Here is a 17,023-nt window from a genome sequence, read left to right on the forward strand (position 1 = left end):
ACTACAGGAGTGAATGGAATCCACTGCCACAGGAGGTGGTGGTGGCTACAAGCATAGACAGCTTCAAGAGGAGATTGGATAAACATATGGAGCAGAGGTCCATCAGTGGCTATTAGCCACAGGATACTGTTGGAACTCTGGCTGGGGCAGTGATGCTCTGTATTCTTGGTGCTGGGGGGGGGGGCACAGTGGGCGGGCTTCTAGTGTCCTGGCCCCATTGATGGACCTCCTGATGGCACCTGGGATTTTTGGCCCCTGTGTGACACAGAGTGTTGGACTGGATGGGCCATTGGCCTGATCCAGCAGGGCTTCTCTTATGTTCACCACACTCCCACTCTCCCCCCCGGCCTCCCTGTTGCAACCCACAATTCTAGACAATTTTGGAAGTCAGCTGAACTGGGGGAAAAGTGACTGAAAGAATGAAGAGGCAGGAATCAGGGCAGGGGAATCTCTGAAGGCCCTCCTTTTAATTGCCTCCTCTTGCTTTCCTGAGCAGCAGGCGGAGGGAGCCCCCTTCGGCTGGTGGGGGGAAAGGAGAGCTTCGAGGGACGAGTGGAAGTCTACCACAATGGCCGTTGGGGCACCATCTGTGATGACCAGTGGGATGACCGTGATGCCGAAGTGGTCTGCAGGCAGCTGGGCCTCAGGTCTGTAGGGCTGCCCTGCTCAGCTGACGTTGAAACCAGCCCCTCCCCCACAAGAGATCCTCGACCTTCACAGGGTGCCTGTTTCTCTCCTCTCCAGTGGAAACCCGAAGGCTGTGTCTTGGGCTCACTTCGGGCAGGGCGCAGGTCCAATCCTCTTGGACGAAGTGGAGTGCTCAGGGAATGAGCTCTTCCTGGACCAGTGCAAGAAGACCAACTGGGGGGAGCACAACTGTGACCACGTGGAAGATGCTGGGGTGACCTGCGACCCCTTTGCAGGTAAGAACATAAGGGAAGCCATCTTGGATCAGGCCAATGGCCCATCCAGTCCAACACCCTGTCACACAGTGGCAAAAAAACTGGGTGCCGTCAGGAGATCCATCAGTGGGGCCAGGACACTAGAAGCCCTCCCACGGTGCCCCCCCCAGCACCAAGAATACAGAGCATCCCTGGCCCAGAAAGAGAGTTCCAACAATTCCTCTTGACTTGACTTCTGTGGCTAATAGCCACTGATGGACCTCTGCTCCATATGCTTATCCAATCCCCTCTTGAAAGCTCTCTATGCTTACAGCTGCCACCACCTCCAGTGGCAGTGAATTCCATGTGTTCATCACCCTTGTTTCTCCTAAGAACATAAGGGAAGCCCTATTGGATCAGGCCAATGGCCCATCCAGTCCAACACTGGGTCACCCAGTGGCCAAAAAAACCAGGTGCCATCAGGGGGTCCATCAGTGGGGCCAGGACACTAGAAGCCCTCCCACTGTTGCCCCTCAAGCACCAAGAATACAGAGCATCACATCACTGCCCCAGACATAAGAACATAAGAGAAAAGTCCTCTTGGATCAGGCCAATAGCCCATCCATTCCAACACTCTGTGTCACACAGTGGCCAAAAAGCCAGGTTTCATCAGGAGATCCATCAGTGCGGCCAGAACACTAGAAGCCCTCCCACTGTGCCCCCCCCCAGCACCAAGAATACAGATCATCACTGCCCCAGACATAAGAACATAAGGGAAGCCATGTTGGATCAGGCCAATGGCCCCTCTAGTCCAACACTCTGTGTCACACAGTTGCCAAAAAACCAGGTTCCATCAGGAGGTCCATCAGTGGGGCCAGGACACTAGAAGCCCTCCCACTGCCCCCCCCCACTGCAAGCACCAAGAATACAGAGCATCCCTGGCCCAAACAGAGAGGTAGGGCTCCCACCAGCGCTCCAGTGAAGGGGCATACCCAATGGGCCCCCTCTCTTGTCACATGTGGTACAAATCTGGCGTGCTGCTGTGTTATGCTCAATAACTGTATGACTGCCCCCTGGGCTGCATGCTTATAAGAATCAAACAATAAGTGATGGGGGACAGAAACCCCGATCTATTTACCTCCCTACCTCCTTTTCTCCCTGCCTCCCTTTCTTGCAACTCTCAAAATCTGATGCTCATGTCCTGTTGCTCTTAGACATTTGCTGTTTATACTGTATGGCTCTTAGGTTAAGGAAGTTTGGCCACCCCTGAATATCTCTATATCTTACACTTGCTGCTAAAAACATGCCTTGCTTGATGTATTACTCTTTTGATGCATTAGTCTCTTGGCTCCAGCTGGGTAAGCAATTTCTGTATAACCAGTGAGAGGAAGCAATAAGGTGAATAGCCTTCCGACTTTTACCAGCCTCTTTATGAGTGTAATTTGACTGTTCTCTTCTCTCCACCTATCTTAAAGGGCCAGAAAGAGACACCAACTGACAGAGAACAGGTGGATTGTGTGATGTGTCATGAGAACGTCTGACTTGGATAGGGAACTTATTTCTGGGCTGTCTGGTTTCAAGTTGCAGGTGACCATTCACAGGGCTTTTTTGTAGCAGGAGCTCCTTTGCTTATTAGGCTACACACCCCTGATGGAGCAACTACTCCAAGAGCCTACTGTAAGCTGTTGGAGGATTGGCTACATGGGGTGTGTGGCCTAATATGCAAAGGAGCTCCTGCTTACAAAAAAAGCCCTGGCTGTTCATATGATGGAATGCAAATTTCCAGCCCATTAGAAATAAACCTGGCATGTGAGGGAGACGGATGGTAGTCCAACCTTCTCGCTGACCCTCCAGTGTCCTGTGTGCAGGACTTTCACAAAAGCAGTTCCTTGCGGTTTGAAGGGGCACAGCCAGGCACAAGTTTACAGGCAGTGAGGGCATTGCTCCCCAGGGTGGTCTTCTCACCCTTCTCTTGCTTTTAACCCCTAGCAAAACTGTTGGCAGAGTTTACTGCTCACTCTTTAACTTTGCTGAATTCGCTGTTGGGAGGGATTCTTTACAAGGCTGCTACAAAAACCCAAATCAGAAGTGCAAATTAAAAAAAAAACGCAATGCAAAGAAATAACGGAAATTAATTCAGGTTTTGCACACAGCTGAATTACTTGGTTCACTCTGGCTGCTTTTTGCAGAAGAGCGGGAGGATTAGGAATTGTGAACTAATAATTCTGTGATAACAAAGAGTAGTTTAGCAGGTGATGGGACAGGCAGGAGAGAGAGAGAAAGGGTGGACTAGTGTGTGGGCTGCAGGCTCCTGTCTTTTTTACCCCTAGAAAGCACACAGGCCATTTCAGGTATAAGCCTTTAGTGAAAACTACACACCCTTCCAAGTCTTTTATATATGCTGGGCGGGGGGGTGGGGGGTGTTTACTGGATTCTTTAAGAAAGGCAGGCTGAGAAATGCTCCGTGTTCCCATGTATTTCAACTGGTTGTTTGGGCAGCAGAGTCAAGATGGAAGCAGGGTGCCCTTTGGATGATGGCCACCTCCATCTTCTGAGTATTATCCAACCAGGGAGGGAGGGAAGAGACTTTTCTTTTCAAAAGCAAATAACATCCAGGGTTGCAGCCAGCAGATGCTTCATTCCTCTTTCTATTTTTACAGCTTTTGCATTGCAAAAAACAGACTGGTTATAAAGAAAAATGACTATAATGGCCCTTCTCCAACCACACCATTCCTCTGGCAAACATGCAGGTTCCTTTGTGGGGGAGAGATGGCCCTCCCCTGCAGATCCCCAGGTTGCCCTTGATGCAATTCCTTAGGGTTTGTTGACCCCCCCCCCAAGAACAATTCATGGATTTGAATTGGATTCAGTGGGAAGGAGAAATTAGAAAAGTTCTGCTCTGTCCAGGCTGTGGTTTGTTGGATACTCACTATTAAATTATACAAATAAGTGCAAATTGCATATATTCAGAGCTTTTCTTTGCAGCAGGAACTCCTTTGCATATTAGGCCACACACCCCTGATGTAGCCAATCCTCCTGGCGTTTTACAGTAGGCCCTGTAAGAAGAGCCCTGTAAGGTCTTGGAGAAGTGGCTACATCAGGGTTGTGTGGCCTAATATGTAAAGGAGTTCCTGCTACACAAAAAAGCCCTGCATATATTAAACTGTGGTATGATAAATATATTCGAAGAAGAAGACGACGACATTGGATTTATATTCCGCCCTCCACTCAAGAGTCTCAGAGCGGCTCACAATCTCCTTTCTCTCCCTCCCCCACAACAGACACCCTGTGAGATCGGTGGGGCTGAGAGGACTCTCACAGCAGCTGCCCTTTCAAGGACAACCTCTGCCAGAGGTATGGCTGACCCAAGGCCATTCCAGCAGGTACAAGTGGAGGAGTGGGGAATCAAACCCGGTTCTCCCAGATAAGAGTCCACACACTTAACCACTACACTAAACTGGCTGTAAAGAAAAGTTTAATTCATAATACTAAATTATTTCAAACCAGTGGGTACTCTCCAGCCAACACATTGCACCCTCACTGCTTCCCCTTGGATCAGTAATTGGCATCATGATCTATACTGCTCTGTGTAGCCTTACCAGAGTAGGGACTTGTTATGTAGTCTCTGGATTGTTGAAGGCATCATGTTCTACTTCAGCTCTTCCTGGTGCTTCCGGACGTCTAAAATTCAAATGCGCTGGTTACGGAATGTCCCATTGGGTGGATTTGTCCTGGATTGTCCTGGCTCACTCTTTGCAATCCTCCTAGAGCCCCTGGGGGAAAGGCAGACTAGAAATAATGTGTATAAATAAGAATGGGAGAGCTAAGCATCTAGTTAGATTTCATGCATGAAAATCAGTGGGAATTAGAAGGGCTCCATGTGCTGAGTCAGACACACTGTTTCTTAATGCAAAAATCTGTATTTATTTATAATTTAAACTTATAAACCACCCTTCGCTGAGTTCACAAGGCTTAAGACAGTGAACAACAGTAGTAAAAAATTAGCAATAACAAGAAGATATTGGATATTGAAGATATTGAGATTTATATCACGCCCTATACTCTGAATCTCAGAGGCTCAGAGCGGTCACAATCTCCTTTCCCTTCCCCCCCCTCCCCACAACAGACACCCTCTGAGGTAGATGGGGCTGAGAGAGCTCTCCCAGAAGCTACACTTTCAAGGACAGCTCTGCAAGAGCTATTACTAACCCAAGGCCATTCCAGCAGCTGCAAGTGGAGGAGTGGGGAATCAAACCCGGTTCTCTCAGATAAGAGTCCATACACTTAACCACTACACCAAACAGCAACAACAACAATAAGTGTGTCACTGCCTCATGGCAGAGGTAGAGAAGAAGCAGAAGGGGTGGGGGAGGGATAGTGGCCCTTGCTGTCCTCAGGCACAGATCTGGCGGAACATCTCTGCCTTGCATGCCCTGTGGAATTGCAAAAGGTCCTGCAGAGGCACGAATGTTATTTGGCAGAGAGTTCCACCAGGTTGGGGCCAGAGCTGAAAAAGCCTTGGCTCTGGTCGAAGACAGCTGGACGTCTTTTAGGGTGGGGATCACCAGTAGATTGTTCTCCGCTCTTTGTGGGACAGAGTAGAGGAGGTGGTTCCAAAGACTACGGGCAGCCCAATAAGGGGCAGCCAGCCGCAGCGTAGCTGCCACGCCGCTAGTGGACTTCCTGGGGACTTCAGCATGCTGGAGTGTGGGGAGGGGAGAGGCGTAGCTTTCCATGAGGGAGACGGTCACCATGGCAATGCCGCTGGCGGAGGCACGCATGGGAGGCGGAGGAAGCCGATGGGGAGGGCCAGCCCACCCCCCCCCCTACCATTGGCTAGTCCTGGCGCATGCGCCGCAGCTCATGACAGTCAGGGATGGGGAGAGGCAGCCCCAGAGAGGCTGATAGTCATCCCCAACCCACCTCCAAACAGAGAACGGAGCCAATGATGGGCAGACCATCACAGGCAAAGGAGAGACATCCCACCAACATGGGGAGGGAACAGGAGTGAGGCTGGGCATGCGCGCACGAGAAGCCTGGCTTGGTGGCGAGGCGGGGGTGGGGGTGAGACAGGCCCGCACGGGACCACTGAGAAGTCGTCAATCCCCTCACACCCTCCAGCTGTCAGAGACTCTGCCAATGGCAGACAAGGAGGAAGTGCCAAGTGCAGGAGTTCGCTGTCCTAGACAGCGGCTGGAATGTGTGTCTGGGAACGGCTAAACCAAGTCCGATAGATACCCCCTGGAGCCCCCCCCCCTGGTGTTGCCCTGCTGCCGCCCCCTGCTATGTGCAAGGAACACCTCCCTTGGGGGCCGCAGAACTCAGAGTGCAAGCCGCTGGGCATGCATCCACTTTAGCGCCCCCCCCCCAAGTGCCCAGTGCACAACAGCTCTGTGCGGTCAGGTAGGCTGTCAGCCTGGGCAGGCTGAGGGGCGGCACCCCCCTTCCTCTGTCCAGCCATGTTGGGGGCAGCATGGCGGCTCATAGCCCTCCCCCCCCCAAGAACCAAGTCTGCCCACCCTCCCAGGCATTCCCTCAGAGAGGCCACTGAGAGGCAGAGGGTTGCCCCAGGAACGTGCATGAGAGACAACAGAGGGCACAGCTCAGACTTTTTTCCTCCCAGAACAGAGTGCAACAGTCTCCCTGGCGCACGCTGGGCAGTCTTGCCATGGGCAGGGCTCCATTCCGAGCGGCCAGCAGAAACAGCTGAGGGAGTGGGGGGGCGGTGGAGTGACACACGCGGAAGCCTCTGTGTTGGAGTCCCACCTGCAAAATGGAGACAGAGATCAAGAGCACCTGCAGGGGCAGTGGCTGGAAGAGCAGGCTTCATTTCAGCCGGGCGCTCTCTTAAAGGGACAGTCTCTGACCCACCTCCCCACAACGTGGCAGCTGCCACGCACACACGCCCCGTGCCCTGCCAGGGGTTGGGAACACAGCAGGGAGCAGGCGGCAGCAGTTGCCCCCTTCCAGAGCCTACTACCTGTGCCAGAGACACTCGCACACTGAGCAGTCGAGAGCGAGGGGAGGGAGAGGCACGGGGGGGCAGTGGAACTCACCCAGCCATGGGCAACAGTGCTTGCATGCAGAGCCTCCGGGAGCCCGGAACCTGTGGAGACATGGAAACAAGAGCAGTTAGCCCCAGGGGAGAGACCTCGCTCTCCCCTGCGCAAGTCAAAGATACTGTCAAAACTACGGCACAGTGCAAAACCCATCACCAACGTGCCTGCCTGTCCCTCACTCTAAGTCCGTATGGCCGGGAGCTCGCAGGCAGAACTTCCTGCCACGCACTCCTCTCCCTAACAACTGAATTGTGCGAGGCCAGAGCGGAAGTATTTCTAGGAGGGTGGAGACCACGATTGGGTGATGGGGAGGGGGCTCATCAGCCCGAGCCACGAGGGGATTGGTGAGGCAACCACGCCACTCCCTAAGGGGTTTCTGAGCTTCCGCAGTGGTGACCTTTGTTTTTGGTTTCAACGAGTGCCTATGGGGCACGCTGCCATTTTTGCTGGTGTAAAGTTACGCCTCTCGGGGGGGGGGGGGCGTGTCATGGGCCAAACTGCTCAGGAAGCCGCCTAAGCCTAGCCACACCCCCAGCTCCACCCCCTCCTCCACCTGAACGCTGCGCTCCGCCTCACTTCCACCCCTGCTCGGGTACAGCCCCACCCAAGGGTAGCAGTGTCGCTCGGGCGGCCCCCCAACTACGTACCTCCCCTCCACTCTGATGGCACCGGTTGTACATCAGCGCAAACCCTTCCTGCACCCACGTACCGGCTTGTATGCTTCCAAAAGACTTTCCGCCCCCCCCCCCCCCACCGGATTGCGCTCTTAAGGGCTTAAATACCAAAACCTTGAACCTGACTGGGTATTCCATTGGAAGCCAGTGCAGCTAATGCAGCACAGGTTGAATAATAGCCAATATTAACAGAATTGTATTGCTGATGATAATTTATTGGTTATTTAAATTAGATTACTGTTTCATTAATTGGCTAATTTGAGGAAACTGTATCTGTGGCAAATTAATTGGGGAAGAGTAATTGATTGGGAGGGTTTTATACTTAAGGAGCCAATGGAGTTAATTCATTAATTATTTTTTAGCTATTGAATTAATGGGTAGATTTGGGGTGGGGGTTTTAATTAAATAACCATTAGACACTATTGGCAGGTTAGCATAATTGATAGATTGGCTAGAGAAGAAAGGGTTGAGGAGGGAGTAGGTTCAGCTATTTCACCGGTCTGAAGTTCTGGTGGACACCAGCAGGACATGACTGGCCTGGGGATTCCAGTACTCCTGGGGAGGGGAAGGTATGACGGTGGGAACAGGCAGAATTATAAGGGAAGAAGGCCAATACATGACGGTGCTCGAACCCCTTCCAGCCTGTGTCTCATCCCGACGGTGGCAGGTAGTGGGGCCAGCTTAAATTACTTGCCTCTGTCACTGCTGTTATGCAATACCAGGTCCATAAATAATAAGACCTCTACCCTTCGGGAGTTCCTGCTTGAGCAGGATATGGACCTGACATGCGTGACCGAGACCTGGGTGCGTGTAGCTCTCTCCCAGATGGCCCCCCCAGGATACTCTGTCTTTCACCAGTCACGGACTAGTGGGCAGGGGGGAGGGGTGGCTCTATTCATACGAGAGGCTTACTCCTTCCGGGCTCTCCCAGCCCCGAAGATCAAGGGCATTGAATGTGCCGGTCTGGCGTGGGATGTTGGAGAGGGGTTGGCGATCTGGCTGGTGTACCGACCACCTAACGCACCAGCTGGCGCCTTACCGTCCCTGGTGGAGGCCGCAACAGGCTGGGCATTGTCAAGTCGGTAGATTCAATAACGAGACTTTGTTGAAACAAAGTTGCTAGTTTATTGATATCATAGTTCTCGACTACAAGGAGATTGAAAGACTAAAGATCATACAGTAGAATGCAATCATATAAGGTACACTTCAAAGGGATTCTTGTGGGAGGGGTACTACGCAGGGCACATTCACACATTGATGTTACAATTTCGTTCTCAGGCCTGCTTTGGCCTTGAGCGTCTCCTCCTCCGATGCCCAGCCTGAGAAGGCTCTATAATCTCTTTCACATATTCCCATTTCAAAGCACAATTACATAACAAAGGAAAGGAGGGGGCGAGGAGAGTTCAGCTAACAGCATTGGCATACAGTATGGCTTTTACCCAGGATGCTTCTCTCCTGAACCAAAGATTGAGTGCAGGCTTGACCAGAGTTAAAGCAGACTTGACAGGCATTGGAGTACCCGAGGCTTTTGATCCTGGGTGACTTCAATGTCCATGCCGATGACGCGACCTCCAGTCAGGCGATGGACCTAGTGTCATCCATGGCAACACTAAGACTCTCCCAAATTGTTACAACGCCCAATCACAAGAAAACATACTTTGCGGCTAAGATTGCGTCTGCAATTTCGCGCCTGTCACAATTGTTCAATACAATTCGGACTCTTACAACGCTGCCACAAGGCAGACCAAATTCTAAGGAATTGGAGATTGGCTGTGAGGCTTTTGCGAATTTCTTTGCAGATAAGATCGCATCGCTCCGCCGCGACCTCCTCGCCACATTGGAGACAGTATGCGAACCCGAGGCTCCGTGCCTGTCTTCGGATCGTGTTCTGGACTGTTTCAATGTTCTCAGCCTGGAGGAAGTTGACAGGATCCTTCTGTCTGCACGCCCTACAACTTGTGATCTGGACCCTTGCCCCTCCTGGCTTATTAAAGCTTGCCAGAGGGAGCTCAGATATCCTGTACGGGATATCATGAGTGGAAGGGCATTTTCCAGCACCTCTTAAAGAGGTGGTGGTCCGCCCTCTCCTGAAAAAATCAACGCTGGATCCGGCCAAATTAGTATACTATCGGCTGGTCTTGAATTTACCCTTTTTGGGTAAACTCATTGAGAGGCCAGTGGCGTTGCAGTTACAGAGTTTTCTGGAGGATGTTTCTTTTCTTGATCCCCATCAGTCCGACTTTCGCCCGGGTCACGGGACGTAGACAGTGCTGGTTGCTCTGGTGGATGACCTTCAGCGGCATTTGGACCGAGGTGGCTCAGTGGTACTGATGTTGTTAGACCTATCAGCAGCATTCGATACGGTTGACCATCGGTTGCTGACTTGCCGTCTCTCCGACGCAGGGATTCAAGGGCTGGCCTTACAATGGCTTTCCTCTTTCCTTGATGGTCGGGGACAAAGGGTGGCGACTGGGGGTGAATTGTCCCAGAGGCACACGCTTGATTGCGGGGTGCCTCAGGGGGCAGTGTTTCCCCCGATGTTGTTCAACATCTACATGCGCCCCCTTGCCCAGATTGCCCAGAGGTATGGGTTGGGTTGTCACCAATATGCTGATGACACCCAGCTCTATCTACTCATGGACGGACGGCCTGTGTCCCAGAAAATTTGGACCTAGCGTTACAAGTCGTGGCTAGATGGCTCAGGTTGAGTAGATTGAAACTTAACCCAGCGAAGACAGAGATCCTGCTTGGGTCGACGTGGTCCGGGAAGGGAAATTCCCCTACCAGTCTTTTACGGTGTGCCACTGACAATGCCACACAGAGTCAAGAGCTTGGGGGTACTATTGGAGACTGCCCTGACAATGGAGGCCCAAATAGCAGCCACTGCTAAGTCTGCATTCTTTCATCTTAGGCAGGCAAGGCAGCTGGCCCCTTTCCTGGAACACGACGATCTGGCAACAGTGATCCATGCAATGGTCACCTCAAGGTTGGACTACTGTAAGGCCCTCTACATGGGGCTGCCCCTGTGCTGAACCCGGAAGTTGCAGCTAGTGCAGAATGCCTCCGCCCGGCTGTTATTAGGGCTCCCCAGGTGGGAGCACATTCAGCCGGGGCTCCGGGGACTGCACTGGCTGCCAATAATATACCAGGTTCAGTACAAGGTGTTAGTTATTACCTTTAAAGCCCTATATGGCCTAGGACCTGCCTACCTTAGGGACCGTCTCTCCCCACATGTTCCCCAGAGAGAGCTTAGATCTGGTTCTCAAAATCTACTAACAATCCCCGGGCCGAAGAAGGCCCGTCTGAAGTCAACCAGGGACAGGGCTTTTTCAATTACAGCCCCTTGCTGGTGGAACCAGCTACTGGAAGAGGTGAGGGCCCTGCGGGACCTTGGGGAGTTCCGCAGGGCCTGTAAGACAGTCCTCTTCCGGTTGGCATATAACTGACAGGTACCTGAAAAATCTCAAAGGAAGGTTGTAGGATAACACATTGATAGATCGTTTTCTTGTTTTTTTGTTTTAACTGCTGTAAACTATTTAATGTATTTTAATATTCACTAATCTTATTGTTAGAATTTTATGTTGTGAGCTGCCCTGAGCCGCCTCGGTGGGGAGGGCGGGATATAAATCGAATAAAATGAAATGAAATGAAATATGTGCAGTCCTTGGTGTTCCTGTCAGGAGTTGCACCGCCGCCTTCTGGACCAGCTGAGAAAGAGTGAGCTGGAACTGATGCAAGATTTCCTCTGGTGCTAGAGCTCTTGCACAAGTGGAAATGCGACAAAGACCATGGTAGCTGTTTACTCTGAATCAAACTTATCGTAACTTCACTTGCATTTCAGAACTCTTGTGCAATCAATTTCTGGGCACTGTAATATCTTGGGATGAATGCCCAAAACCTTGGTGCAAACAGAACTGCACCAATTCCATTTTGAATCCCTGGACCAAAGCCATTTCTCCATGATATCTGAGCCAAGACCTTTGTGGCTTGACAGGAGAAGGTTATGCAGCTTCTGAGTTCCAGGTGACAAGATGGTTGTTGTCAAGATAATGCTAAAAGGCTGAGATTAGTAAAATGCTTATCTGTGCCAGGAACAAGTGTAGACAGGATGGGAATTTTCCTTAGTGATCACCAGTTTATCTCTGTATTGCACATCTCAGCAGAAGGCAGCCTCCGCCTGATTGGAGGCTCTGCCCCAAACGAAGGGCGGGTGGAGATCTACCATGGTGGAGACTGGGGCTGTGTCTGCAATGATGGCTGGACAGAGGTCACTGCCCAGGTGGCTTGCAGGCAGCTGGGTTTCAGGTAAGAGAACTTCCTTTAAGCAAAGTTGGGGGATTTGGCTGTGGCTCAGTTCAGGGGTCACACTAGCCCATGTGCTGCAACCTTTTTGAGTTTGTGGGTGCCTTTGTAATTCTGACAGAGCCCTCCCCCCACTTCAGGGTCATCAGAAAGTGGGGGGAGGGAAATGTTGGCTGGGCACTCCATTATTTGCTGTGGAGACTGATTCCCATAGGGTATAATAGAGAATTGATCTGTGGGTATCTGGGGCTCTTGTAGGGCTGTGTTTTGAGATAGAAGCACCAAATATGCAGCATAGCATCCAGTGCCTCTCCTCAAAATGCTCTCCAAATTTCAAAAATATTGGACTAGGAGGTCGAGTTCTATGAGCCCCCAAAGAAGGGGCCCCTATCCTTCATTATTTCCAATGGAGGGAAAGCATTTAAAAGGTGTGCAGTCCCTTGAAATGTAATGGCCAGAACTCCCTTTGGAGTTCAATTGTGCTTGTCACACCCTTGCTCCTGGCTCCACCCCAAAAATCTCCTGGCTCCACCCCCAAAGTCCCCAGATATTTCTTGAACTGGACTTGGCAGCCCTACAGAAGTCCCATTGGTGACCAGAGAGGCTGGTTGGTCCTTCTTCCTTCATGGTCCCAGAAGACGCTCCACCCCCCCCCCCCCCGGACAGATAGAGGGGGTGGAAGGAGGCTTTGAGGGGGGGGCACCCGTCATGTGTCATGTCTCTGCTTCCTCTTCCAGAGGCCCAGCTTGGTTGGGCGCGGAGGGGGAGTTTCCTCCCGGCCAGAGCTTCATCTTGCTAGACGAGGTGTCCTGTGTGGGCCCCGAGCGCTCTCTCCTGGACTGCTCCCACAGCAACTGGGGTCAGCACGACTGCTCACACGAGGAGGACGTGGGAATTCACTGCTCCCCGGAGGACAACAAGGTCACAGAGGAGGCCCCAGGTATCGCCCCACAGGCCCCCCCACAGGGTAGGGTTGCCAGCCTCCAGGTGGTGGCTGGAGATCCACTGGGCTTGCAATATACAAACGATCTCCAGGCAACAGAGATCAGTCTTCTGTCCACCTCTGGCTTCATACCCACAATCTCCAGGTATTTCCCAGCCCATGAGGATGGGGCTACCAGTGTTGAAGAAGAATTGCAGATTTATACCCCGCCCTTCTTCCTGAATCAGAGACTCAGAGTGGCTTACAATCTCCTATATCTTTCCCCCCCACAACAGACACCCTGTGAGGTGGGTGGGGCTGAGAGGGCTCTCACAGCAGCTGCCCTTTCAAGGACAACTCCTATGAGAGCTATGGCTGACCCAAGGCCATTCCAACAGGTGCAAGTGGAGGAGTGGGGAATCAAACCCGGTTCTCCCAGATAAGAGTCCACACACTTAACCACTATGGCTGCCCCAAGGCCATTCCAGCAGGTGCAAGGGGAGGAGTGGGGGATCAAACCCGTTTCTCCCAGATAAGAGTCTGTGCACTTAACCACTACACCAAACTGGCTCTCACTCAGCTGAGTGTTAGTGTGAGCTAGCTCACAATTCTTTAACCTCCATCTGTCAAGCATCTTGTTTCTTTATTGATATGCCTGTATTGCTAACTGTTATTCTAATGTGTTGCACATCAAAGGCATGTAACTTCCTCCTTAGTTCTCATTAGTAGCAAATGCAGGAATGTCCTCTTTGAAGAGAAAGCCTCCGGGAACACTTTCTCAGGCTCAGGTCTGAACCCAGGATGTTGCTAAACCACCACAATAGATAACATAGCAAGTGTATGAATTTCACACGCTGGAGTAGAATTCCTACAGTATCTTTGATGTGCCCCTTAAAACTAGTATTCTTGAGTTACAATCTATCACTTCTGATCTGGTGCCTATCCGAGCACAATGGATTATCAATAAACCAAGACTTTGTTTCAAAATCAAGGACTGGTTATTTTGAGATCTAATGCTTGACACCAGCTCACACATTTTAGTCTCAGCTCAGGAAAAAATGTCTCCAGAGCAAACTAATTTATGCAGCAGCTCACAAAGTAGAAGTTTTGCTCATGTTGTGGGCAGTGGCAGGCTGGTCACTTGATTCCCATGTTACCTGTGAAATTTAACCTTGGTCTGCCCGCCCCTTGTTTAATTTGGCCTTGTGTCTGAGCTACACCTGCTGCACTGCCCCCCCCCACCCAGTGGTTCTTCACCCCCTCTTCTGCTTGTCTTGCCAACCCCCCAGGACTCCCTGTGCGGCTGGTGGACGGGGAGAGCACCAAGGAAGGGCGTGTGGAGGTCTTCCTGAATGGGCAGTGGGGCAGCGTCTGTGACGATGGCTGGTCAGACAGAGATGCCATGGTGGTCTGCAGGCAGCTGGGCTACAGGTATGAAGGTCACAAAGGTGCGACTGAAAGGCAGCCCTGGGAGGCACTTCTCACGCCCAGCTGGGGAATTCCTGCCGATTTCTTTGGGGGGGGGGCTACCTGGGGTGGAGGGGAGGGAGCTCAGCAGGTTCCACAATGCCACAGAGCCCATCTTCCAAAGCAGCAGTTTTCTCCGGGTGGCTCATCTCTGTGGTCTGGAGGTCATTTGTAATCCTGAGGGCCTGCAGAAACGGAGCTGTTCTGCTAAGCCTTTGGTTGAGGATGCAGATGTCCAGCCCCTCTGACCTCCCCTGCTCCCTCACCCCCGGTGCTTCTTCACTGGGCTTCGTCTCTTCTCTGATGAAGGGAGCGTTGACTCTTGAAAGCCTGCAGACCAGGGAGCAGACCCCTCTGAAACTCTTCCTGGGAGAAATGGCTGTTTTGGAGGGAGGACTCTGGCATCAACACATCCCTCCTGATCTCCCTCCACAGGTTCTCCCCCTTCCCCCCCATCTCCAGGGATTTCACTGCCAAGGGGGGCCCCCCTGAGCAAAAGAATCTGTCTGGTCTGGTCATTGCGCCTGTTGTGCAGGAGCTGCCCTCTCGCTGGGCGGAAGCAGGACCCCTTTCTTCCTGCAGGGAGTTGTGGGGCCAGAGGCACCGTCTCTGTCTTGTGACTCCCATGAGAATGTCTTTTACTCCCTCTCCAGCTTGGGAGATATTTGGGGGTGGAGCCAAGAGTTGTGGGCTTGGAGGGACTCCGCAGGGAAGTGTGGCCAGAAAGTCTGCCATTTCCCCCAGGGCAACTGATCTCTGTAGTCTGGAGAGGAGCTGCAATTTCAAAGGCCTCCAAACCCTCTCCGGAGAGTGGCCCCCATCTCCCTTTCCTTTCAGGAGGAGACTGCTTGAGAGGGGGCCTGGTACACACAACATCCTGGTCTCCACCTAGGTCCCCACCCCTAAACCTCCTACCAGTTGCCAGGTGAAGCCAGATTTAGGGGTGGGGACACAGGTGGGACTATGATATTGTGTGCACCAATACATCCTTTCCAGGGAAAACCCGGTAGCCTCAGGAATCCCCAGACCACAATGGGACTTGGGGCTGGAGAAGTCCCTGCCCCAGCTTAGGGACTGGCAAGTCTCCCACAGACATCTCCAGCTGCTTCTTCTGCAGATGTTGCTTATGCACCTACCTGCTGAGCTCTGGGCGCTCTCCTGGGCTGTTGGCTGGCAGGGAGTGATGTGACAGTCCCACCTATCCCACTGAAAACCCTTTGGACTTTGTCCCCAGAGCCTAAGAAGCAGATGGGTGCCAGGCTGCTGTTGAGAGAGGCCTGTCCTGAGGTCTGGGGGCTCCTCTCTGCTGACCTTGCCTTTCCCTCCTTTTCTCCATGCAGTGGAGCTGCAAAAGCCAAGAGCATGGCCTATTTTGGGGAAGGGCATGGCCCCATCCACTTGGACAACGTGGAGTGCAGTGGCACAGAGCGCACCTTGGGGGAATGCATCGTCCCGAAGAGTGGCCGTCACAACTGCTGGCACAGCGAAGACGCTGGAGTGATCTGCAACTATGTGGAAGGGGAGATCCAGGCTCTCCAAAATGCAGGTGTGTGCACATAGCTCCCCTCCCCCCCCCAGAAGTTGCCCCTTGCAGAGGCCAGAGGTGCTAGCCTCAGCAGGGTTGCCAGCCTCCAGGCAGGGCCTGGATATATGGCTGGTCAAACATAGAGTAGTCAGGCACATAGGGGGACAAGACCTGCTGAAGGAAAATTAGCATGGCTTCTGCAATGGCAAGCCCTGCCTCACCAGCCTTTTGAAGTTCTTTGGGAAAGTGAAGAAGACAATAGTGTAGACAACGGTGACCCAGTAGACATTATATACCTTGACAACAGGCCCCACCAAAAAATTTTCAGTAAGTTTAGCAGCCATAGGATAAGAAGTTGGCTCTTTGACTTCCGGAGTTGGAAGATGGTGAATTGACACGCTTCTTTTAGGAGGAGCAGACCGGAACCTTTGTTTTGGGCATAAAAGGCAATCCTAATGCCTGCTGCCTACATTTTCCAGAAAGGGAACTGTCCAAGATGTGCTTGAAGAATTTTAAGTGGATTTACTTTGGCTGGCAAGGAATCCCAGGGGGGTTCCTTTTCGGCTTTGAAGAGTCCCCGATGAAGAATTGCATTCCAGCATCTACAAAGGGTCTCCAGGGCCATTAAATTGGCTTAAATTCATCAAGACTCCAACTTTCTATGGATTACAGTAACATCTGAAGGTGAACGGGACGGTGTACGGAAGAATAGACTTTCGTTAAGGTAAAAGACCTTTATCTATCACTCCGGGACTAAAATAAGAGTTTTAAAATAAAAAGATTAAGATCTGGAACTAACTATAAGAGCATAAAGTTAAGAAGAAAAAGAAGAGGGTAAATCTGGAACTTTTGGTAATGAAGCTAAGCAGGAAAGTGCAGAAAAATAATGGATGTTTGAAATACCTGTGGCTTTGGAACCCCCCCCCCCCGACATAACAGAGTCGCTGATCTTCAAGACGACACAGGAAGTGACGCTTGACTACTATCGTGGGATTACCAACCATTGAGAACGAGACTTCACGGCCAGAAAGTCAGGAAGTAAATACTGCAAGACAGGAAATCTTTAAGCCTCCTGGTCATCTCTACAATCAAAAACCATAGAGAAACAGCGGCGGCCATTAAAGCAGGGTCAAAGGTTTTAAACTTTTTAAAATATAACGGGACTTTAAAAATACTTTGGATTATATCCAAAT

At 51.7% G+C, this 17,023-nt stretch overlaps 1 protein-coding gene across 1 annotated transcript in view; it reads left to right on the forward strand.

The window, feature by feature from the left end:
• LOC132569853 (neurotrypsin-like) overlaps positions 1-17,023 on the forward strand; it is a 48,561-nt gene that overhangs the window by 13,624 nt on the left and 17,914 nt on the right. The window contains exons 6-11 of the mRNA XM_060236285.1: positions 500-647; positions 745-923; positions 11,775-11,919; positions 12,654-12,856; positions 14,128-14,269; positions 15,646-15,851. Coding sequence (XP_060092268.1) covers positions 500-647; positions 745-923; positions 11,775-11,919; positions 12,654-12,856; positions 14,128-14,269; positions 15,646-15,851 — 1,023 coding nt within the window. The remainder of the gene's footprint in view (positions 1-499; positions 648-744; positions 924-11,774; positions 11,920-12,653; positions 12,857-14,127; positions 14,270-15,645; positions 15,852-17,023) is intronic.

The sequence above is a fragment of the Heteronotia binoei genome, chromosome 4 (assembly GCF_032191835.1).
Source record: "Heteronotia binoei isolate CCM8104 ecotype False Entrance Well chromosome 4, APGP_CSIRO_Hbin_v1, whole genome shotgun sequence".
NCBI classification, from domain to species: domain Eukaryota; kingdom Metazoa; phylum Chordata; class Lepidosauria; order Squamata; family Gekkonidae; genus Heteronotia; species Heteronotia binoei.